The sequence below is a fragment of the Scleropages formosus genome, chromosome 7 (assembly GCF_900964775.1).
Source record: "Scleropages formosus chromosome 7, fSclFor1.1, whole genome shotgun sequence".
Taxonomy (NCBI): domain Eukaryota; kingdom Metazoa; phylum Chordata; class Actinopteri; order Osteoglossiformes; family Osteoglossidae; genus Scleropages; species Scleropages formosus.
The window spans coordinates 22353160-22378814 of NC_041812.1; the positions used below are offsets into that span (position 1 = coordinate 22353160).

General features: G+C 42.4%; 1 protein-coding gene across 1 annotated transcript in view; it reads left to right on the plus strand.

Moving 5' to 3' along the window:
* LOC108926225 (protein BEAN1-like) overlaps window positions 1–23401 on the plus strand; it is a 23826-nt gene extending 425 nt beyond the window's left edge. Inside the window, exons 2-6 of the mRNA XM_029253813.1 lie at window positions 785–862; window positions 1992–2120; window positions 11544–11744; window positions 13160–13301; window positions 20134–23401. Coding sequence (XP_029109646.1) covers window positions 2096–2120; window positions 11544–11744; window positions 13160–13301; window positions 20134–20458 — 693 coding nt within the window. The 5' untranslated portion in view covers window positions 785–862; window positions 1992–2095 and the 3' untranslated portion in view covers window positions 20459–23401. The remainder of the gene's footprint in view (window positions 1–784; window positions 863–1991; window positions 2121–11543; window positions 11745–13159; window positions 13302–20133) is intronic.
* Window positions 23402–25655: the final 2254 nt, after the last annotated feature.

The window sequence follows — 25655 nt, forward strand, 5'->3', positions numbered from 1 at the left end:
GTATTAATCTGTAGGCTGTATGACATTAAATTGAGGATTGATTGATTTAAGGGTTGAGTGAAAGAGGGAATAAGATGAAAGTAACCGTGAACCTGCGGTAAAAGCTACTCAGAATAAAAGGGATGTAACTTTTTAACTTTGCCATAAGAGAGCATTACATTACATTCCTAGACTGTGATTTTTTTCCATAAAATGGGCCTAAAGTTTTTTTAGCTTCCAATGACAGTGTTTAATCATTGCTTTGCTGACACTTACATTCAAAACAACAAATAGAATTTCACCCTAGGAATTCAAGGTAAGTACCTTCATCCAGGGTACTACAATACTAAGGCTTGAGTCAGCAATCTTCAGGTTGGAAGTCACATTCCATCACTGGTATGCTACCTGCTGGCCCTTCAATTAGTAATAATTCCAGTAATCATAGGTGCTGACCCCATGGAAAGCTAATAGTGCAGTGATTCATGCTGTTGCCTGTGGACCCAAAGGTTGCAGGTTTGAATTCTGTCTCCAGTTTTTGTAGCCTTGAGTAAGGTACTTACCCTAAATTCCTCCATTACAGCATTGCCCAGCTGTATAAAGTGGCTAGATAATTGTAAGTAGCTTAATATTGTAAGTCACTTTGGAGAAAAGTGTCAGATAAATGAATAAATGTAAATGTAGTCATTCACTGATTGATACTTGTCTGCTAGGATAGAGTGTGAAAATCACTGGGGTCACAATAAATCAAAGCTGGCAGGAGCACAGGGTCTGACCGTTTCCCTTTTTTTCCTCCACTCCCCTCAAGCTCTCCTCCCCCAGAACACCCTCGTGACCGGGAGCAACCGGGTCCAAACCGAGGCTGACCGTAACGGTCCCAAAGCCTGTGAGTACTGCAGACTGGGGTCCTTACAGCAAGGAACTCTAAAAGCCACGTCATGGAGCTGCGCATTGTTATAATTCTGCTCAGAGCCTTTGCTTACACAGTACCTAACTAAAATCGTTTATCCAAATCACACAGCAAACCAGCTGGAATTCTTGCACTTTACTAACAATTGGGCATATCCTTCTGTTAAAATATTGTAACAAGTGACAGACACCTTAAAAAGTGTTAAGAGGAATATATCATTCTGAAGTTCTGAAATGTAAGATGCAAACCGTAATTTAACAAATGTAAATTTGATTTGGATTTACAAGGTATGGCTGTGCACTGTCTATATCACTGTGCACTATCTGCAGTATATCTCACTGTGCACTCTATTTTTATTTTATTGTGCAATGTCTACATTTTACTGTGCACTATCTATATATCACTTTTCACTATCTATATATCACTGTTCACTACCTATTGTGCAGTCTACAATATATATCACTGTGCACTATCTATATATTTCTGTTCACTATATGTATTTTACTGTTAACTATCTATATATCACTGTTCACTCTGTATTTCACTGTGCACTATCTGTATATCGCTGTTTGTTATCTATATTTTACTGTGCACTATCTATATATATAGTGTTCACTATCTATATATCACTGTTCACTATCTATTTCACTGTGCACTATATATGTATCACTGTTCATTATCTGTATTTCACTGTTCACTATCTATATTTTACTGTGCACTGTCTATATATCACTGTGCACTATCTGTATTTACCTGCTAACTATATATTTATCACATTCATTATCTATATTGCACTGTGCACTCTATATCAGTATTGTTACTGAATGATTCATTGGTGTTCAATTATTCTATGCTGTATAGCCTTTACAGTCATTGTTATCAGCAGGACTGATATGCACAATATGTGAGACAAAGAGACACGGGTCATCATTGATTTTATAATTTATTTATTTTAACTTGTGTTAGAATATCTGTAAAATAAGGTTTTAGGGGAAAAAAATAGACATATCTTACAAAGACCAAGTACGAAGTGATGCATGAAGTCAGCAGGGCTTATGAAACACTCTGGCTGCCCCTTGTCACACTTCTCTACTCTGTCTGTCAGGTGTGAGAGTCGCCCTGCTACATCACAGAGAAGTGCTCAAGTTAGGCTATTGCACGTGTAACCGACTGAAATGTCCCTGTAAGACAGACTGCGGCAGGAAGTACATGTTGATGAAAGTGATCTGTGCAGGTGAGTGAGCTCGGATCGGCATCAACGTCTTGTTTCTTTGGTCACCTCTTCTTTCCTGTCATTTACATGTGGTGGATCTTGTGATATAAGTCAGCACACTTATGCTCATCAGGACTGGCTGGAACATGCGCATCTGTGTTTTTCACATTCATTCTCGTTCAACATTAAGCGAGTGATTTTGCAGCCTCAGGGAAGGTGGTGTTTATTAAAGTCTGTTTCAGAAACTCCGGAGTATTTAAGAAACCATCAGTTTTCCCCGCTAGAAAATATCTGACCGCATCACTTGTTCAGTTTTACCAAAATTTCCTTGAAATGTACATCACTCCTAAATATTGTTCATTCATGATGTCTGGTAGTTATCTTTACCTCCTCTCTTTTTCATCGGAAAAATGTTTAATAGCTTTCTAAGCATAACTGTGGATAATAATACTGTATATATAGAGTGCTGATACACAAAGACCTCAGAGCACAAAAAAGGAAGACAGGATCCCCAGGATAGTTGCTAGTGTAGTGGTTAGAGGTTCTCCCTTTATTTCGTAAGGTTTCAGGTTCAATACCCATCTCCTCCTATAGACAACAAGGTACTTGTAAGTTTAATGTACCTTGAGCAAGGTACTTACACTGAATTACCCAGCTGTATAAATGGGTAAATAATAGCAAGCTTATAATTGTAACCTTGACATTGTTAATTGCTTTGGAGAAAAGCATGTGCTAAATGTAAAGGGAAGCCTGTTGTTACTGTTGCACTTAAAAGTTCCTTATTAATAACATCTCAGTTAATAATTTTGTCTATAGTGAGTTACACTGCTTAATCTGGTGTGTTTTGTTCAGATAGACTTAATTTCAAATGAAAAATTAAATATTTTATTGCTCTGAAAATTGATATTGCCATGGATTTCATGACCAAGAGAAACATTATTATTATTATTATTAGTATTATTAGAGTTATGGAACTGCGTGGATGTCTGTTCTAATACAGAGCTCTAAAAGTTTTCCATACAGTTGCATCCCTGACGTCTCTCTGATTTACAATACATCACTCAACTCTCATGTCGAAAATGCCACCTGTGCTTCCGGGCTGCATCTGCACTTCACATTCCCTTCTAGGTTTACTCTAAAAAGCAGTGTGTGTATGTGTGTGTGAGGTGGAAGCTGTCACACCAGTGGCGATGAGTCATACTCAGCAGTAGATAGCAAGGCTGCTTGAGTGACCCCTCTAGTGTAACAGAACTTCTTGGTGTCAAGAGACTCTTGGCAGTCAGAAATACCAAACCCTGGCCATTGACCAGGGTATTGAGGACTAGTGCCAAAGAGGAGATTGTTCTCTGGATCGCCATGTCCATAAAACATACCTTGATTCATTCTGTGATGTAGGATATGGGATGTGGTTGGTGACGTTGATATGAAATTCCTGTTGCCGGTTCTTCCAGAAATAAAACATAAAAAGACAGAACTCCAAAAATCTCTGAAAACCATTCTGAAACGTCATAGTGGTTCAGCTTTAATACTTGACTAAAGAGCTCATGAGTTAGGAGCGGATCTGAAAGATAAACCTACAGACAGGAAGCAGAAAAGCGACTGGTTGGACGGGAGCAGGAGAATATTAGTGTTCGAGGGCCTCAACTGGTGGCTAATGGCTCTGTATCTGTGGCAGGCATGAGAAAGTGTGGACACCTCGAGCTTGGTATTAGATGATTAATTATCTAATTAGTGGAATGAAGAAGGACAGATGGGTATAAGGGCTGCGGTTAGATGTGGTTTAATGGAGAAGAAGAAAAAAGGGGGAGGGGGAGTGACCAGAGACATTTATCGGATTTTAGTACGGACTGTAGTTTTTTTTTTTTTTTTTCTTAAGTGTCCTTGGAAGATCAGTCAAGGAAAATATTACAGTAATTACACCCCTTAGATATCTATGTCTAAATTAATAAAGGTACACATACTTACATATGATAAGAAATTAGTTTTATATTTTACATATAGCTACATACATATGATGCAGAAAGGAAAATAAGATTTGACTTTAGAAATAGTCATTTTTGTGTAATTATTTATAACACATATCTGAGCATTACAGGGGGGTAGGGGTGCAGGGGTGCAGGGGCTCGTGGCAGCGTGGCAGGTTTGACCTCTGCCTGCGCTTTGGTGGGTCTGGGGTTTGAGTCCTGCTTGGGGTGCCTGGTGGTGGATTGGTGTTCTGTCTTGGGTGTGTCCCCTCCCCCTCCAGCCTTGCGCCCTGTGTTGCCGGGTTAGTCTCCGGCTTGCCGCAACCCAACTTGGGATAAGTGGTTTCAGTGTGTGTGTGTGTGTGTGTGTGTGTGTGTGTGTAAGCTTTATATATGCACAGAATAAAAGTTTAAAGGACTGGTGTTGGGTGATAAGGTAGGAGATTGCCCCTATTGCCACCACGACCCTAGTAGGACAAGTGAGTAAGAAGACGGATGGACGGATGGACGGATGGATGGTGCTGGGTGATAAGGTAGGGGATGGTGCTAGGGTCTGATCCAAAGTCATGGTCAGGAACCAAGCCAAATAATCTTAAATCCAGGAATCCCCACCGAAATGGTCCAAATTGGGCCCCACAGTTGCTAAGGGAAGCCCTTTCTGTAGCTGCTTTAGAGTTATGTTCATCTCAATGTACTTCAAAGGTAACAAGATTAAAAACCTGTATGAGTTAGAGGTACAAAACCAGTGCTCCCACTAGGACACAAGCAGCACCCTCCTTGTTCACATCGCGTTCGTGTGGATCCAGAACGATAGAACTGAAGCTACTGTGAGTTGGATATCCCAGAGTCCTCTGCCGTTCTACTCTTCCCCCGTGGAATATTTCTGAAGGTGTTGCAAAACGATCAGAAGCTTAAGGCTGTATTGACTGCACTGACCCAGATACCAAGCCATTGAAAACAGCTCCATCACCCATTGCGCTTGTTGTCCTACCCCTGGCGCAGTAACTTTTGTTCTGATGTGAACAGATCTGTCTTTATTGCACCGATGTGAGAGTACTGGGAAATCCGTCTCACCGTCACTGACATACAGCGCTGCTTGAAAGTATTTGAACGTCTCAGTTTCACAACAAAATCGCTATTGAATCAGAAACAGTCAGTCTCATCTGATGTAATAGGTGTGTGACGACCAATTCCATGTGTTAGTTTAGAGGAAATCGTGTGTGTAGTAAAACAACAGTAGTAGTCCAGGTGCAAAAATAAGTGAACCCCAAGTTGCATTAGTTAAACCTAGAAAGTAGGTAGAATCAGATGTGTAAATCATAGTAATTTATTCATTTTACAAGTTTGTTTTAACATTCAAGATTTTCATGCTATACGTTTACTGTAATATTTTATGCAAGTTAATGACAATCCCAGGTTGGTGTGGTGGTGCAGCGGTGCAGAGGGGTTGGCCTGTACCTGCTCTCTAGCGGCCCTGGGGTTTGAGTCCTGCTTGGGGTGCCTTTTGATGGACTGGCGTCCCGCCCTGGGTGTGTCCCCTCCCCTGCCAGCCTTGCGCCCTGTGTTGCCGGGTTAGGCTCCAGCTCGCCGCGACCCCACTTGGGACAAGCGGTTTCAGACTCTGTGTGTGTGTGTGTGTAATAACCATTCCTATAAGGTTCACATACTTTCAAGCAACATTGTATTTACCAGTCATCATTTACAACCTAAATGGATAGACAACTATGTGTAAATGGGACACTATAATAGAACAGTCAGAGGAAAAAAATTTGCACCTAGCTGCAAAAATTAGTGAAAAGTCAAGTGTGAGAGGTCATCGGGTATGTTCCAGAAAAAGCACGATTTTAACATTACTGTCCCGGTCATGCAGGCATTGGCACGTAAGAAAAAACCATTCAGCTTCTAAAGAGGCGTTACAGCCTGTTCTCATAAATGACCCATGTCCCACCTCTTCTGTAAGTTCCGGTTTTGGCTGGAGCTTTCGGGTTCTGTTAACGGAAGGGCTGGATACAGATGCTTCGCTGGAGATCTGATGTGACTGTGTAGTGGCCCCCGCGGACACGGTCCTAGGATGAGACTTGACGTTTATTCGAAGCCTCTGGGAGGCACCGGCTTCCCCGTCCACCTTTAAATTGATTTCCTGATGGCTTTTGACAACAAATAAGAATGTACTTCTGCTCTTTCTTCTAAGTACTGGGCCATTGGGCCCCATGTTGAATGGATGTTCATGTAATGGAAATGTGTATTTAAACTCTAAAGGTGATTTTTGATAACCTGGATTATTATGGAAAAACTGACCTTGTGCACCAGCAGCTGTTGGGTTGAAGGAGAGGACCTGGGCTCATGCCCATGAACTGGAGCCTTTCCCTTCTCTCAGTGGCAGTGAGCAGACAGCCCACAGGCTGATCTGTGTCGACATCTGAACCGGCAAACATCAAGCCTGAAAAGTGAAATATTCATAAGAAAATATGTTTGAAATATCTGAAAGGGGCATTTGCATTTGCAAGACTATTAGGGCTCTAAATCTGATAATGAGCTGTGTTATTAAGAGCCTGCAGGCTGTGGATATTGTGTTTAATGAACGTCCTCATTATAAAAAAAAGAAGCATTTTATGAGTTTGTCTTCATTTATATCCTTCCCAGCCCCGTTGCAGTGAAAGAGAAATTATGATGAAGAAAAGCCTAAAAAATGGTCACCTAAAAATGAAACTGTTGCTTTTGAAGAACTCTGTCTCACACACACACACACACAATATTAAATGAAATTCTGTTGTGATGGACTGGCGCTCCATATAGGGTGTACTCTACTTAGCCTTCCACCCATTGCTTCTCGTATAGGCTCCGAACCATCGTGGCTCTGGCTTGGAAAGGTAGCTAAGAACAGTGAGTGAGACATTAAATTGTAATATTTTATTACATATACAATAGTACACACACACATTGGCTGAAGCCTCTGGTACCGTGGCAAACCAGAGCCTAACACAGGGTGTAGGGCTCGGGGGGAAAGGGACACACCCAGGGCGGGATGCCAGTCCATCACAAGGCACCCCAAGCAGGACTCGAACCCCAGACCCACCAGAGAGCAGGACCCGGCCAGGCCCGCTGCACCACCGCACCACCGCACCCCCTCTATTCAATAGTAGAATTTTATTTAATTAATTTTATTTTATCCTTGAATGAAATTATTGATCTGAAGATTGTAAAACCTTTGAAATATCTGGCTTCTTTGTTCCACTTCCCTTTTCTTTTTCTTTTTTTTTTTTTTTTTTTTTTTTTTTGACAAAGGATGTGATGGATCTGTTTTGGCTTGCACCATTGCTGCCTCCAAGGAATGCAGCTGGTGCTTCCTGCCGTAACGATGAGATGGAGCCGGAGCAAAGTGTCACTTTTTAATCCAAGTGACAAAGTGCAGTGATGCCACCTCCCGGGGGTGCTGCCTTTGCCCTGTAAGAAGCCTCTCTTCTATGGGTTGTAACGAGGTGCGAGGGCTGCGCTGTTCTGACCGATGGGCGACCGGGGAAGGAGGCTGTTTAAACACGTGCCGTGAGGAGCCTATTAATACTCCTTTTGAAAGCAAGGTAACAGTAGCACTTATCTGCGTGTGGCATCTGTTCAGTAACATCCACATGATGTCCATACACCACGGCTCGTCCGCTGGGAAGAAAAAGATTCAAGCATTGAGCATGGCCTGTGAAACATATGTTCCATGATGAATCAGAGATGTTCAGGGTTCAGCAGAAGGTAAAAAACTGTCTTCACACCTCTCGAGCCTTGTGTCATGTTGCTTGGCAGCCAGCTGGTCTAGCTTGACATGGCACACCGAGCACGGTATTAGGCACAGCCTTATACTGTGCTGAGTTTTACATTTTTTCACTTTAAATGTAACAAGAAAATACACTAAATACATTTACATATACTATATTTACATATACTAAATATTTACTACATAATATGTATGAAGAAAAAATGCACACATATTTGTGCTTTTGGTGTTGCCAGAAGGCAGAATTGCATCACGTGCTCTAATTTCATACACATATCTTTTTGTGGTTTTAATTATAGTGTTCATTAATATATTAATTCTGCTGCTGGATTTTATAGGCCATGTTGCAACGTGGCTGTCTGATATTTTTTCATCCTGATATTTGAAATAAAAAAAAATAGCTTCTATAATGTCCCTGCAGAGAAAGGGGTCGTATGGCCGGTTAATTTAGCAGGATTTCACGTCCCCGGGGCGAGTCCTAGCACGGTACAGCACGGTAGTGCACTCACGCCGCCCGTTCCCCGGGAGCACCGCTTTCTGTGCCTGCATCCACAGGCTTCATGTGTGAGGACACTCCTTCCTCCGGGGACAGGCCAGGACCCGCCCCTTATACAGGGCTCTGAGAGGGATGACGCAGTGCATCAGTGCATCTTTAGCGCCTGCAAGAGGTTCCCTATCAGCCAAGGGCAGGACAGGAGCAGGCATGGAGGAGATTATACAGTGGAGGTCTTTATGGATGGCTGAGCTTTTCATTTCAGGGACAAGCGCATAAATATGTGTAGACAAGCAAGCATCTTTTCAAATGTCTTTCATGCATGAGAAAGTGTGTTATGGTTCGTTTTGGTTTTGGATAAATTGCTGCATAAATTTGTTCCTGGAAATACCTTTTGGTGAAAATGTGTAAACTGAAATGACAATGGGGCAGATTTATTTTGGAAAAAAGAAATAGGTTGTTCCAAGCAGGACCCGAGTATACCCCAAAATACCCTAAAACCCAGGTACAATAGGAATAATTGTTCTTATCTCACCATCACACACACACACACACACACACACAGTCTGAAACCGCTTGTCCCGAGCAGGGTTGCGACAAGCTGGAGCCCAGCCCAGCAACGCAGGGTGTAAGGCTAGAGGGGGAGGGGACACACTTAGGACGGGACACCAGTCTGTCACAAGGCACCCCAAGCAGGACTCGAACTCCAGACCCACCGGAGAGCAGATCCTGGCCAAACCTGCTGTGCCACCATGCCCCCTATCTAACCATCTTTATAAATAATTATGTAATGGTAATTACCAAAATCTGACGACATGGTGATCTGCAAGCCAGATACAGTTGAAATACCAAATAAGTGGACCTGAGACAAGCAAATAGCAAAGAACAGCATAGTACTTCAGGTATGGAGAAAGCGTTACATTATTTTGCTGCAGCGAGAAATTCCAAAGAGATAAATAATGAAGAGGTGACTCTAACATGGAGACTTCATGTGCAGTGTGAATAGTTACTATTTTAGCAGCACACTCACATTCCCGTTATATAAGTGCTTGACCATTTTAAAAAGTCAGCACTAGGTGACCTTAGGACTGAAAGTTCTCAAAATGAAAACTGATTGAAAAAACAGTGACTTTGGTTTTATTGCAGGCCAGTCTAGGGGATTCTTGCAGGAATTAACATCTGAAGAAAGCAGAAGTAAAGCTGCTGAAATCTATGATTTTTTTTTTTTTATACAAGTATGCTGCATGTTGTTCCCTCGTAGTGTAATTAATGTCTGAGAGAAGCATATATGTAATGAGTAACAGAGCAACTGTTTCAAAAACAAACTGTATATAGTTTGGGTATAGTGAATAATTGGAGCTTGAATTAATTTTTGAGATAACATATTGAGGAAAGTATAGGGGGGTGCGGTGGCGCAGTGGGTTGGACCGCAGTCCTGCTGTCCGGTGGGTCTGGGGTTCGAGTCCCGCTTGGGGTGCCTTGCGGCGGACTGGCGTCCCGTCCTGGGTGTGTCCCCTTCCCCCTCTGGCCTTACGCCCTGTGTTGCCGGGTAGGCTCCGGTTCCCCGTGACCCCGTAAGGGACAAGCGGTTCTGAAAATGTGTGTGTGTGTATTGAGGAAAGTAAAAATAATAAACTAAGCATTGTTGTCTCTACAAAATAATCTATGGGTAGCCAAGTTATGCTACAGTAAGTGAAGCATAACCATTGTTTATGGTAACTTGCAGTCAACTCATTGCTTCTAGTTATGATATAATGCATAAATTAGAATTTAGAAGTCAGAAATTATTTGTTCTGCACTAGTTCTGTAGAGTACCCAAGAGAAACCTGTAAATAATACCAGCTTTACTCATTTAATAAACCTGTTTTTCATTATGACTTCTGGTCTTTTAATAATGTAAACAAGTACCACATTTTTAGCTGAGCTTGAAGTATCCTTCCGAAAACAAGCTGGTAAATTGACATAATTTGCTCTGTTCCTTATGTTAAGTCCTATCTTGAGCACTTGCTTCCCTTAGACAGTGGACTCTCTGTAGACAAAGCTAGAACAAAATAGTTTGTGATGCACCTGTGTGCTGGCAAAAGAAATCTTTCCTTCCATTGAACAATATCTGGAAACATAATTGTTTTACATGGAGGAGATGGAAATCTAAATTCAACATCCATCAGTAAACAATGAGGATCTTGACCTTTCTTTTCAGATCTGTGCTGGAAACAATGCCACAGGAGGTTTCACTAGAAATAAAAAAACCATTATAACATGTTAATAAAATCACATTTTATTGAACGTCAGCCCACATTATTCAATTAGACTTATAAGATGAACAACAGTTGCAATCTCACGTCTCGACTTTTTACAATGTTCTTTGTGGCAGGAAGGCTTCAACTGAGAAGGAATGGCACAGCCAACAATCATTTGTATTTAAGGTGTGCTGTTTTTTCCTCATAAATAAATATATTGGATTTAAATCTCCTGATTAGCTGCTCCTGAAAGGTTTTGATAGAGCATGGGAAGATATGCAAAAATATCTTTATAGCATTGCCATCAAACCATCACACATTTACATATAAAATCCTCTCTGATTTTAATCAATGGACAAGAAATTAGAATTGTGTTTTTTTCTTAAATTGTTATTTTAATCAGGATCTCTTCCTCACTGTTTAAATGGTAGTGCAGTATAGTTTAATGTGCACTGAAGGTACATGACAAATGAGTAAATTGTCTCATGCCTGAGTGAAGAACGTCCAATCAAAGTCACAGGTCACCGTGTGAAGCAAGTAGAGAAAAGTAAACAAGTAAATAAAAGAAAATGTGCAAAATTGCCCAGCTGTGGGGCAACTGGTACTGTAGTGGTTAGAGCTGCTGCCTTTTGACCAAAACGTGTTATATTTGAATCCCACCTCCACCTGTAGCACCCTTGAGCAAGGTACTTACGCTAAATTGCTCCAGAAAAATTACCCAGCTGTCTAAATGGGTAAATAATTGTAGGGGAGCCTACATTGCAAGTTGCCTTGGAGAAAAGTGTTAGTAAAAGAAAAATATAAAACAATATTTAAAAATTGTATTCAGTGTGTAAAAATCAAAATAGCAATTTAGGAAATTTTTGCATTGCAATATATTTTAGATTTTCCTACATGTCTCTTGCAATGAATGTAACACAACTCCCGTTTCGATTTTTTCACATCCTCCTTCTCTCCTCCCTCTTCTGGCTGGACCATGACAAGTGAGCTCGAACCAGAGCGAGCCGGCCCATGAGTACCCGGACTGCCGGGAGGGCTCTGGTGCGGCCAGCCTGTTGGTGTCGCCGCTGGTGGTGGCGGGCATCGTCATCGGCCTGGTCCTCTTCCTCTCCTGTGTAACCATCATCGTGGGCAGCTTGCGCAAAGATGGACGCCTCCGCAGCCATCATCTCCACGCTCGAGAGGGTGGGTCCACCGATTCCAATGCCACCTAAATGCCTCACGTCCATGCAAATACACACGTGGACAGGGAGACACTTGCAGACACAACTCACCACCCCATACGGCCTCTTGAAGTTTTCGATCAACTGAATGAGATCTAATGTAGCTTCCTCACCCATTCCATTCGTTCCAGAAAACGACCTTTATACAGAAAGTCCAGATAACAAGCACACTTATTACATTCATTTAAATGGGAAAAATTCTAACTCGTTCCAAAGCCAAAAATCACCCTAAATTTCTAATACTATAAGGACATTTTTGTGGAATAAAAACAATGTTAATATTAGATCGATATAAGAGAATGAGGAGAGTCAGAATCTGTGTTCATTTCCTCTTCATTGTCAGTGGTTTTGTTGGATGTCCACACACATCCAGATGTGAATGATGACCTCTTGTCCGGCAACAGCTTTTTAGTAATGTAAAGACATTGTTAGCGCTTCAGTAATTTGCCTGTTATCTTCTCTTTTCATATAAATTTTTATATGCTTCTATACTGTGTGTTAGCATCATTTTTCCGGACCGTATTACTGAAAGTCTTGGCACGGATGTGTATAGAATTTTGAAAGACTGACCAAAGCTGGCCAAAAAATGCTGAATGATTTAAAGTTTAGGAGGACTTCTTTACGGCCCAGTGAAAGCATGGCCAAGCTTTTGAGTAGACTGAGCCTGTCTTTTTAAAATCGTGAACAAAAGCCCTTGTTAATAAAAAAGTATTAATTAGTTTACAGCAACACAAGTCTGTAAATGGAAAAGTGATCTAATCCCCTCCGTACATCAACTCTGTCACACAAAGTGTTTTCCTTGGACCAGACTGCTAAAGCTGAGAGTCTAGAATCGAATGGCCTTCATGTGAGCTTGATGCACACTGGTCTGAGAAGTCTTCCCGCTGAGACAATATCTGCTGCGATTACATGCTTCTACTATATAAAGCAGGCAGAAATCTCAAAGCAACATCCATCTGTTAGCAAGAGTGTCTTAGTCCTTCTTCCCATATTAGTTTTATACCAGATGGTTATTAATTCTGTGAACGTTCAACTATCACATACAGGCTTGCGCCTGTGATCTGCAGGCCTACGGGTAAGTGGGCGGGAACAAAACCAAATAGCTTTGTATCCAGCAGTTTATCATTCACCACAGAGGTGCAGTAAGCTGTTGCATTCTTAATTCCCTGTGATTCATCATAAAAACAAAGGCACACGTTGCTACAGGCCAGAGTCTCAATTCTGAATAATTCGTGTAGCAAACAGATTAATAAGTCTGTTTCATTTCTATCCTTGACTTTTGTAAGAGCCAATAAAATGGTGCACACCATAAATTAATTTCAGTATTTTGGTAGATGTGGCCTTATGTTTGTTGTAATTGGTCGTCTGTGTTGACAGCTTCCGACGGCCTCTCCTACGGCGGCTCCGTAGGGGAGCTTAGGTCGCCGTGTGTCGAGGAATTTGCCCCGGCGTTCGATTTCAGCTTCTACACGGAAAGTCCAACTCGCACGGGCCTCGTGTACCCAGATTCTCCACCTCAGTGAGTTTCTGATTTTCTCTCTGCATAATGACACCTTGGTACATACAAGTGTATTAGGGCTCAAAGCCATTTTCATGCATATTCAACACACACAGACACACACATACAATGTCTACAATCGCTTGTCCTGAGCGGGGTCGCGGCAAGCCAGAGCCTAACCCAGGAATACAGGGAGCAAGGCTGAAAGGGAGACACACAGAAATGCACCCCGGACACAGTCCGCCACAAGGCACCCCAAGCAGGACTCAAACCCCAGACCCACCACTGAGCAGGACCAGGCCAAATCTGTTGCGCCACCACACCGCCGCATACTCAATAATTAAACATGATGTATGAACAGCTTTTTTCAATAAGTAATTAAGAGAGCAACAGCAGGTGTTTAGCTTGCATTACTAGTAAATGGGTAGAAATGTGACCCAAGTCAGTTTCAATAAAAGGTCTTAATATGTAAATGCGTGTGGTAAAAAATACATACAGGTGGTCCCTGACTTACGATAGTTCGACTTACGATTTTTCGACTTTCTGATGGTGAGCTGGCGATAGACATTCAGTAGAAACCATACTTCAGATTTTGAATTTAGATTTTTTCCCGGGCGAGCGATATGCAGTGCGGTACTTTCTCGCAATGCTGGGCGGCGGTAGCGATCCACATCTTCCAGTCTGTCATGCAGTGGTGTGCATTAGGTGTATTAAATACATTTTCGACTTACGATGGGTTTTGCAATAACCCCATCGCAAGTCGGGGACCACCTGTGTGTGTGTGTGTGTGTGTGTGTGTGTGTGTGTGCGTGTTCGTGTTCCAAGCAGGACTCAAGTACACCCCAAAATCACTCAAAACCCCAAGTAAAATAGGAATCATTATTCCTGTCTCACCATTTTAATGTGCAGACTTCCAGATCCAGATGTGCTGGTAAGTCTAGGAGTCTGTAAATGACTCCTGAAAGCATTTGGATAAATTTAATATAATTTTATGTATATTTGTTGCATAATATTTAGTTACATATATGGTGAGTAAGTGAGCAACAGCAGGTATTCACCGTCAGTTACTTTACTGAAATACACATCTGTATAAAGTAATGTATCTCACTTCTCCATACTCACACCAGACCAGACTCACTCCGCCCATGATCTCTTAAGCTCATGTATGGTGTAAATGTTCATGCATCATAATTTTATGATCATGCCTGGATAAGCCTTTACACAGCTACTCCTGTAATGTGCATAAATGTTTGTGTATGCCAAAAAAAAAAAAAAAAAATTTTCAGGAAGGTCATCAGGATTCGTCTATTCTGAGTTTTATGCACCTACTCGTGCGATGAACATCGGTGCATGAAGTGGAAGAAACAAACTAAGTTTACTTAAGAATCGCACATCTGCAGCTATGTCTCTCTTAATGTAGTGCACAAATTATAACTCTCCGAGATGTACGTCTCTTTGGAGAAAAGAATCTGCTAAATGAATAAATGTAAATGTAAATCTCTATGAAAGCCAGTTTTCATTGAAGGTCTTAATATGTAAATTCATATTGCATGTAGTAAAAATGTATCAGTGTTTAATGGGGAATATACATTGCCCCAGAGTGCTGTTGTCAGGGGAGTACTTTGGGACTATATTTATTTCCTGCTATGTACACACATACGTACACATACACAATCCAGCTGGAGAATAAGAAAGTAGCCAGAAGAGAAACACTTATTGCCCATGAGGCAGTAGGACAGGAAGTGGCAGGAAGAGAACAGTGCTGTCGTACAAACTGCCGCAGCCCTCGAAACTTGAGAAAATGCCTCTGTGTGATAATGAAGCACCTTCTCTGTAAAACAGATGGGGAATTCGGTGGGAGAGACAGGAATGGAGCCCCAGCCAGGAATGACATTCAGTCTCTTGCGCAATGATGCGCCAAGAAAGCATGTCGTAATTCATACAGTGTCTGGCAGTATGAAATAAGGTTTTTCTGAAAATGGACATAGGAATCCAATGAAATCCTTTCTATTCGATCTTTCTTGAAGTCATACTTACACATTCTGGCAAACTGAGGCTCAGTTACCTCAACCGAATATTTGCATTACATTTATTCGTCCAGCAGTCATTGATATGAAATTGAAACGATGACACAAATGCGATCATGACAGAAACAACCACACAGAAGGTGCTTTCATTAAACCCTCTAATAGAAAGCAGTTACTGTTAACTTAACGGCTGGCGTAAAATATGGTTTGCAGCAAAGTCCCCGCACCGGTTCACAGAAACGCTTTGCCCTCCACCCCTTCTGAGAGGAGCCTCAGGAGAGGGTTGAAATCACAGGAAGCATCTAAGATAGCCAACCTCATCCTGTCAAGCAGCAAATGATGATGAATATGCAATATTATTTCCACATGCTGGACTATAAAGTGCTACTGAATACCTTTTAAATCTGCTTGGAGATATGTCCATCTGGCCAGGTTTTAGGGATACAGAGCCTTCATCCATCACAAGTCCTATCCATGATGTCCATCTGTACCTTTCATGATGACGAGATAAAGGGAAAGACAAACAGTGAGAGGACCTTCAGAACCTCTCCCGTCGTCTCAGGTCACGAACTGTATTTCACATTTATAATGTCACCAAACTGACTGAAAATTCAAATAATTCAACTGGCATTGAGGAAAGGTGCGTTAATAAATGATTGTTTTATGTTTTTCACGCCTGGTCACTTCCCGAATCTTCTGCACCTGGTGCGCCACAATATTAAATGCAATCGGCAAGTTACAATATAGATTGTTAAGCATAATTCTTATTATCAGTGATGTAATTCACATTATTTAAACATATTGAAGGAGACATGCCCGTAGGTCTGAGGATTTGAGACCTGGGATTTTCTAGACTTGTGTGGGTCTCCTTAGGGATAGGGCTAGGGTCAGGGTTAGAGTTAGGGTTAGGTTAAACTCAGAAAGGTTAGGCAGTGTGTATGGCAGTGTCATTGCTAGACTTGGGGAAAAAGCAGGGAGGCAGAGTCACCCTCAGACAGGGGAGGCAGAGCAGGAGACGCAAGGTGATGCTGCAGTTCGATTGCAAGCATCAAACAGAGCACTCCATCACTGCCCCTCCCTTGACATCCCATCATCCATCTGAAATGTTTAGAGAACAAGAAATCGTTCCTCATATGTGCGCAGGCGAGTTCGCAGTCACACCATATCGTGCATTTCTTATCCCCTTGGCTTCATACATTCTCTCAGGTTTGTCTCCTTTGTGCCAATTAAATATTAACTTCTCCCAAAACTGAAAAACTCAGTGGAGGGGTGTCAAACCGAGGAGTGCCCCAGTGGAACATCAAGAGAGTAACACGTGAGGGGCAGCATGAAGAAGGAAGTGGCTTTTGGGGTTTATTGTCTCAGCTCATCAAGATGGAAATCTGGTGGATAATCCAGATGCCCCCAGCAGGTTGGTGCCAAAGCAAGAACAGCCAGCTGTTGGTCACACGCCGCTGGACTGTCTCCAGATAGAGGCCGTGGAGCTCCTCGTGCACTTAGCAAAACCGAGGGGGGTACCTGCTTGCCGCATCTCTGCCTAGAAGCGCTCAGATTGTTTCCTTCTTGGTGTGTGTAGAGAGGAAGAGAGAGAAAGAGGGGGCAGATGGAGGGCCGCGGTGCCCGGGAGGGGCGCCGCCACGTGACCGGCCACAGGGCGGCATGGCCACAGATGGCACAGGGGCACTTGGGACCGGGCACGTGGAAGCCCGACGATCACCTGTGGAGCCCGAGAGGAAGCTAGCTTCCGCACAGACATGGGGAGACTGTGAAGGTCCAAGTGTCACATGAGAGTTCGTGAGAACTGCTACTGAGTGGAGCAACATGTTTACATTGATCAAATTAGCAAATGTACAGGTTCATGTGTTCATATAGCCTGTAATCATTGAGCATATATTCATTTACCTTTATTCATACAACATATATACATTAACATTTATTCATATAACATACAGTATATACATTTTTATTTATTTACTAATTTTCGCCTGAATGACTTACAGCTCAGAGTAAACAATAAGACATCAAACGATGAAGCGTTATAGATATAGACGCGTGATTCTTCAAGCTGAGTCAGCACACGTGGACACCAGCAGCTGCATATAGAACTGATAGGATATACAGACGTGATCGTAACGGATAGTCTGATGTAAGTTTATGGAACAGTTGGGAGACCTGGAAAGAAGTTGGTCTGAAAGAGATGGATTTTGAGACCTTTTCCTTAAATGCTGAAAGGGATTCAGCACCTCAGAGGGACAGAGGAAGCTCATTTTACACCACTTTGAACATCAGAACATCAGGGGTATGAGACAGAAACTGTGCTGGCAGCTGAAATAGACCACTAATGGTGTAGTTAGAGGACACGTTCTGCCCTATGAGGTCCTCTGACTGCTACTGTTTTGGTTAAATAGCTGGGGAATGGCAACTTATGTTACTACAGATTCATTGAAATAACACATCACACATTAAAAACAAAAGCAAAATGAATTTAAAAATAAAAAAAAAATACACACACATTGTCCGAACCACTTGTCCCATACGGGGTCACGGGGAACCACAGCCTAACCTGGCAACACAGGTGGAGGGGACACACCCAGGACGGGACACCAGTCCGTCACAAGGCACCCCAAGTGGGATTCGAACCCCAGACCCACCAGAGAGCAGCACCCGGTCCAACCCACTGCCCCCCCCCCCCCAAAAAAAAGAAATATTTAAAAATGTGCAATAATTTCTTTCCTTTCTCCAGCATGCCACATCGTGTAGAAAATATAGAGAAGGATATTGCACCGTATGTTTAAGGTCTTTCTTAGCAAATAATTAATGAACATTGGTATTTATCCAGGGGGGCGCGGTGGTGCAGTGGGTTGGAGCGGGTCCTGCTCTCTAGTGGGTCTGGGGTTCGAGTCCCGCTTGGGGTGCCTTGCAATGGACTGGCGTCCCGTCCTGGGTGTGTCCACTCCCCCTCCGGCCTTACGCCCTGTGTTACCGGGTAGGCTCCGGTTCCCCGTGACCCCGTATGGGACAAACGGTTCTGAAAATGTGTGTGTGTGTGTGTGTGTGTGTGTGTGTGTGTGTGGTATTTATTCATCGCACTCCTGTAAGCAATGCACGTAGTCCCTGTGTTACTGGTAGGTCACACATGTTTCTTTGTAGACATGAGCATTAAGAAAAACATGCCTACGTACGAAGTCACTAAGGTGAGCGTTAGTGAACGCGGTCCACAGCTAGAGTGGCTCCGGTGCAGTGTCGCTGACCGCATACGACATTAACCATGCAATAACGGCATATGGGATTATACGGAGCAGCAATATTCATTTTTTTCTTCCTGTAATTTTGTGTTTCAAGCCTTGATGTTACAATGATGCATTTGATTAATACGAATAGAGGACAGCGTCACACAGGCACGTTTCACTGATTTCGGATGCGTCACTATAATTCCCTATACTAGATGATAGCAAAATACTTACCCAGGAAACATAAATAATGCATTTGATGAACAAAATAATGTGTTTTTAAGCTTGGGGGAAGAAAGCATATCGCTAATAAAGATCTAACTCAGCACAGCTGTGAATGTCGTGCGCCTTAACTAAATCTTTCCTTCCATTAGCCGCGGGTGACAGGCTAAAGCAACGCTGCTTCGCCGGGATTGACCTTGTCTGAGCAGGCCATCACCCTGAAAGGGCGATACGGTTAAGAATCCGCCGGATTCAATTATCCAGAGCTATTTCCTCCATTGAGATGCCCCTGTGGGTCGCTGCTGGGTGACTGGAAACGTTGGGACATGTGACTTAGTGAGACTGTTCAGCTCCTACACACTTTGCTTCACTCTCCTCCCCTCACTGTCCTCTTCGCCTTTCCCAGAGCACTAATTTTGAATGGAAAAATATTACTTTTGCAGCTGCTTCTAAAGGGGAATCTTTAAAATGGAGGGAAAATTGGAGGGAAAATCTAAAACTGTAGCTCATTCACAGTTATTCAGACTGTGTACGCACACCAGAGGTGGCATTTCCATTTTAAAAATGTGATTTTCTTGTATATTTAGGCACTGCCCATGCATCTATAAGGCATCCTGGACAATAGCGGTTGCGAAATTTTTGTGGCTGAGGCCTTGAAGACAACCCTGTCCTGGTCTGGTGACCGAAGACACTGTTAAATGCTGAGTTAATGAAGAACGATCACTCTGATGCATTCCGTTTATTCGTATAGCTTTATTCGGTTCATTACCAACACATAAGGATTTAAAAGTTTGGTTTTTTGGGGGGGGGGGGAACATTTACTTGAAAATGGAACTTTATCACATGACCGAAAATTTTATCAGTGGTTACCGTGGCGCTGCTTTATTTTGTGGGCAAAGCTCCTCTAACTTGCAGCGACATCTGTAGTATTGCTTTTAGATAAGAGTGTTAACAACAGGCTCCTTGGTGGTTGGCTTGAAAAACGTGCTGGATGTGAGCACACTCAAATGTTATAACATGAAGCATACGTGGATACTAGGTTACCCCTAACTGTTATGCTTTAATTAGAACTTCAATAATCATTTTTATTGTGACAGTGAAGTAATCCACTCATAACTCTAGCATTTCTTCTTTTTTTGCCTCTGAAAAGCCCTCGGAAACACACTCCCACCCCTATTTGGGTCAAATCCCAGTGTTTGGGATCTGCAGAATCCTAGCAGCAGGTTACCAGCAGTTAAACCTTTCCCGGAAGTCACTGGGGGACAATGGCTAGGTGTTTCGCTGAGGGTTGCGGTGTTGTTTGTTCAGGTATTCTGGGTGTAACACTCTTTTCAGTGACGCTTAGTGTTTGTATGTATGTGACCCTCATTTCAGTTATGAAGACTGTGTTGGACCTGGAGCCACAGAGATATACGTGCCCACAGATGACCCTCCGCCGTACTCGCTCGCCGACCCGTGTCTCGAGGCGTTCCGGCCGGCAAACCCCACAACATCGGAGGCCCAGGAGCGATGGAATGGAGCCTCTTACTTGGCTGGAACTCCGGTGTCCTACATCGGGCTGCCCGTGGAGAACGCGCCGCCCTACGAGGCCGTGGTGAGCGGGCCACGCCGGCCCATCCCTCTGATGCCGACTGAGCCGCTCAAGCACCCCGGGGAGGAGAGCGAGCTTCAGGGGGCCGTCTCCCACCGGACTGTATAGGCCGCATCCACCCTTGGTCCTCTGGAGCACATCCAAACTCACCCTGTAAACCCGAAGCGCGCTGAACCCTTCAGATCGGACTCAGACCGGGTTTAACAGACCGCTTTTGCGCACGATCCTGTCGGTCTCACTCTGACCGAGTACTGCACACAGTTGTAGTTAGACCAGGTCGTTTAGACTAGACCAGATGCTATAGATGGGACTCTCAGTAGCGGCTGAATCTCCATCTCCAACCAAGTGCTAGAGACCAGACCGGATAGGGCTTCTTTCTAGTAGTTCTTTCACCTCGATGGCCTGTTTTGCCGTTTTCACGTCACCCGGAAGAACAGCAAAGTAGATCTGAAATGTGAGCATAGCTGGGACTCACTTTCGCCCCCAGCGGGTGAGCCAGTGCACTGCAGGTCTAGGTCACCGGCGACCAAGAGGAGCAGGCGTCTCGTATTTGATCAACAGATTCGTTTATGTTCTGCCTGCACTGTCGAACGTATTAAGTTCGGTTTACCAGTGCTACTCTTAAAAATTACCTCACAATCCTGAAAAAATGCAACACGGACTATTTCCCGTAACTTTTTGTGCAAATTCAGTTTTCCTTTTTCCACAAAAATCCATCATGTTTGCGGTGAGCTGCGTTTCCGTCACATTGTCACTATATTCACCGTTGTGCTGCGGTTTACGAAATAAAGGCTTTACAGGCACGCGGTTATATGCCCCCCAAATATAGATCAGAAAAGGTAATAATATCCAGTGCGTCTATCTGAGAACAAGCATAAATTTGGACACTTTATTTCAACACCAGTTTTTGAAATGCCACATATTCTGTAGAGACCATATCAGGATCTACAGTTATTTTTCTTGCAAAAGTATAAAGATATGATTTTGTTATGACTTTATTAGGACGGCCCAAAGCCAAATACGATGACTGTTGAGACTGAAATGAGACGATATGATGGCTCGTTAGTTCAGTTCGGCTGCTTCATAACGCTAGTCAGTTAGAGAGAATCTATCACTTTTAGTGATTTTAAATTATATATCATATAATAATTTTTTTATTTTAATGCAGGTCGAAATTCATTTTAAAAAATATTTTAAAATCTCTTACCATGTCTTATATAGCTATATGTCCCAAATTTTCGCACAAGCTCACAAGAATAACTCAAGGGATGTCTGGGTTGTGAGGTATGGAGTAAAAAAAATTACTGTAGAGTTAGAAACAAAACAAGTTACAAACAGACTTCCAGATCCAGTTGTAAGTCGAGAAGCCTGCGTATATGTACTATAATAGCTCTGTTTTACCGCTTTCTACCGTTTCAGATTTTACCACGTTACTTTACTGTGAAGCACCATAAATGTTCACCTGCCGCAGGTTTCCTTTTACAGTTGCTGTTACCCTGCTATGGAAACCTCTCAAATGTTTGAAAAAAGGTCCGTCTGAAGCGTCCGTCTACCTAACTCTGCGGGTTCTTTGAGAATCCCAGACGCGACACCGTGTTCCCGATTCTGCCCAAATGGACCGCCTGAGCGCGAGTTTGTCTGAGGCGGCGAATGTCCCGAGAGATGCTCTCACGCCCATCATCCCGATGTCTCGCCTCATCTCCCTCCCCCCCGGGCCTCGCCCCCGCCTCTCCTCCGCTGTGAATATAAATGACTCCTGAAAGCATTAGAGCACCGAGGGCCTCGTAGCAGTGATTTAGAAGCATGATTGCATCGTTGGCCCTGTGCAAACAGCCACAGGCGGCGCTGAATACGAAATAGCCTCCTGTGTTATGTAAATTATTTCTTGTGTGTTCCACCGTTGTTCAGATGTGACTGAAATACCTCCCGCTCAAAATTCTCGTGCGGCAGGAGGAGGCGGACTGCACCGTCCAGCTTGCTCGCACAATGTGCTCTTCACTGCCACCACTAAACATATGAAATATGAGATATTGAAACCCAATGGTGGTCAGTTCAGCTACTTCTGAAGCTTTATGGCTGACTGATGAGCTGAAACGCTCATGTAGCACCTAGTTTATATTCTATGAAAAGGCAATAAAAATTACACAGAGCTGGAGCTGTTGACTTTGCAAGTGCTTTATTTATGGCCTTGTGTAGATAATTTATTATTAGCATATAATTTTATGTATTTGTGTAACACAGAAACAGTACGTGTGTGTAGACAAAGGGCACCATTAGTACTGTAACATAAGCTACCTTTCAGGACCAGGACTCCACGGTAAATGACGTTTTTACCAGTTCTCAGCAGAACTGGTTTAAAACAGCAATGTGCCTAATACCAGGTTAAAATACCATGGTACAGTCTGTCCTTCCTCTCTGTGACACTTCTAGACTACTGTAGCATTGGGAAACTCACATCTTGGAGGGAATGTATCCCCTTTACTGTGTTTTACACAACTTGTTACTCTATTTTATTTTCCTCGTTTTCCTCAAACTTCTTATGACAAAATGCAAATCCACAAATAGGATCAAAGCAAAGGACTCTGGGGAGTTTTTATTTAGTTATGAGCACACTTTTTAAAATTGTGATTTCTTTTGTAAAAACTGTGAACTGTAAGTATACAAAGTGTTTTGAATAAATCCCCAAAGTATTCCTACTCTATGAAACATAGCAAGATTTTTTTTTTAATGCTATTTTTATTTACTTATCTATCCATGTATCTACCTCTGCATCTAGCACTCTGCCCATCCATCCTTCTCCCTCTCTGATGCCTTTGTTCAAGGTGATTTACAGCAATAGATTCATGAGCCATAGGAAAGAATTGTGTGGAACATTTAATGCAATAAAGCCATGTAAACAACCAATATGTATGGAACAAAGGCTCACACGCTGCATTAATCCACACTGAACAGATGCTTCTCACTGCCCTCTTAGAGGCTAGTGCATCGAACCCCTGCTGCTAGTATCACCGTTTAGTCCTACGAAGGTCACGCCTCAGTGACGACAAGCTTTTCTGATGTCCATTGACACACCACTCTTTGCACCATGGCTGCAAGTGTCAGATGTGATCCTGAAAAGCCCACATTTACAAAAAGCGTGAGCTCCAGTTATAAATATCCTCACTCTAAAATCACAGTGCCGTCTCACCAGTTTCTCCATTTTGGCTTGCTTCCTGGCACGGTGTACCGCCGCGGAAAGATTAAGCTCTTATCACTGCAGATTTGTGAGGTGGGATAGATTTCAGATAGAGGTCAAGATCATTATTTACCAAGTACAGTGCAAACAGTTCTAAGGACCTTCTTTGTTTTATACATCTTTAGCATGGAGACCTGCTGCCACCTAATGGAAATATGGGCTCTCTGAAAAAGCCATTTCATATCCTCTTTTTACTCAGGAGTCAGTGTGATTCTTTACTACTGCCATAGGGCCACTACAGGGTGACAGTGGTTAGATTTGTAGCCTTGCCGTCGAAGGGTCTCTCATGCAGATCCCCAGTCCTGCTGGAGAACTAATGAGCACAGCAATGGCTCAGATGTACTGCAGGAGAAACACTGCAGCTGATTAAGTGAGCAAAAATTAAACATTGTAAGAGGCCTTAGACAAAGGTGTCAGCTAAATAACGGCCAATAAATGCAAAAACAATGTTACGGCGGTCAAAGTTCAGCAGCACAATCTAATTTGCTTCAGAACAATTTCAGTGCACTGGCTTTGTCCTTTTCATATTTATGGGAACTAATTTTTCTTATATTTCTATTCCTTAAATGTGTCTATATCCTGAATTGGTCATGTTTGTCATTTTTTAAAATCTTCAGCAAAAGTCATTATAATAAGGTTGTTTTGCATTTTTTATTGATTTCCCCCTCCCCCCCCCAACAGAGTAAAATCAGAATTAAAGAAAAATGGAAAAACAAAATTCAACAGAACATTACTTTGAGGAAAAAAAACATACATGTAGATCTAGAAACACTTAGACATGTATAAAATTTCAAACAGAAAAAATATGCAGCTACAACTATGTCAGTGTTTAAAACAGTATGTCAGGTTTTACTGATTTTCGAAACTGAAATGTTTGCTAAAAACAGCTTTAAGCCTGTTTAAATAACTTTACTTTTCAAATGGCAGAAATATGTTAAGTACAGTACATATAGAAATATTTTAAAACAATGATTGATGCAGCCTTCAGTATGTACTGTCCACCTTATTACAACATACCGTGACCACATTGTTAACATTGTGATATATTTAATGACACTAAGACGTAGGTCTCGCGTGTTGCTTTTTAAATGACACTAAAGCCTCAGAAATATGTTTAGCTGCACTGATACACAATTTAGGCAGCAAAAGTCCTTCAATAATTATACAATCTTTACAGATTCACTAATCTGTCCTGACAGCTGGTCCCCTCAAGCTACATGGCTTCATGTTATATATATAATTCAATGCTGTAGGTATCATAATGGGCCCAAGGCAGAGTAGAAAAAAAGTTTACAAACCTATTAACTCGTCTTGCTTTTCACAGCCTCAGAATATCTCTTCCTTCATGTGTATCAAAAATATAAAGTATCTTACCCTCACTATTCACTTTCACTGACAGTGTTGTCACTAGTACAAAAATGTGATTAACTGGCCAACCTGGACCACCAGCAGACTGTGGTTAGAAGCATAAGGCACCGCTGAAGCAGGCATCTGGTGAGCGTCACACTCGCAGACAAAGCCCAACAAACAAGGTGCCTTTCAGTACAGCAAGTTTACCTGGTCCTTGCTCCTCTGCCTTCTGCATGCTTTCTGGAAGAGCCTCTCATTTGACCTTCATTAACACATACACACTCCTAACCACAGTCTGAGCAAGTAAAAAGGTGACATGATTATTTTAGAAGAAGCTTCAAGAAGCTTAAAAGGTAGTGTTTTATGTGTGTGTGTTTCATACATCTTACATCACTTCATCTCTGCTGTGGGCTCTTCGGTACCTAAGACAGGACCATGTGGAGACAAAAGTGTGATGTTAACACCTCTCAAAAAACTTTAGCTCATTTAACAGATTAAAGTCTAATTAGGTTAATTCAAATGTAATTTTGCTTTTGCCATCTGAAGCCCATTTTAGTTGTCACACAAGTCTGATCAGTGCTGGAAAGGCCTGAAAATCACATTTTATTCAGAGCTTCCAAGTGAACAGACACTGCAGCAATATGGTGTTATACCCTCTATTATATAATGTCATTGCACTGCAGTAGAATTACTATTGTGTTCTATACAAAATAAAGGAAC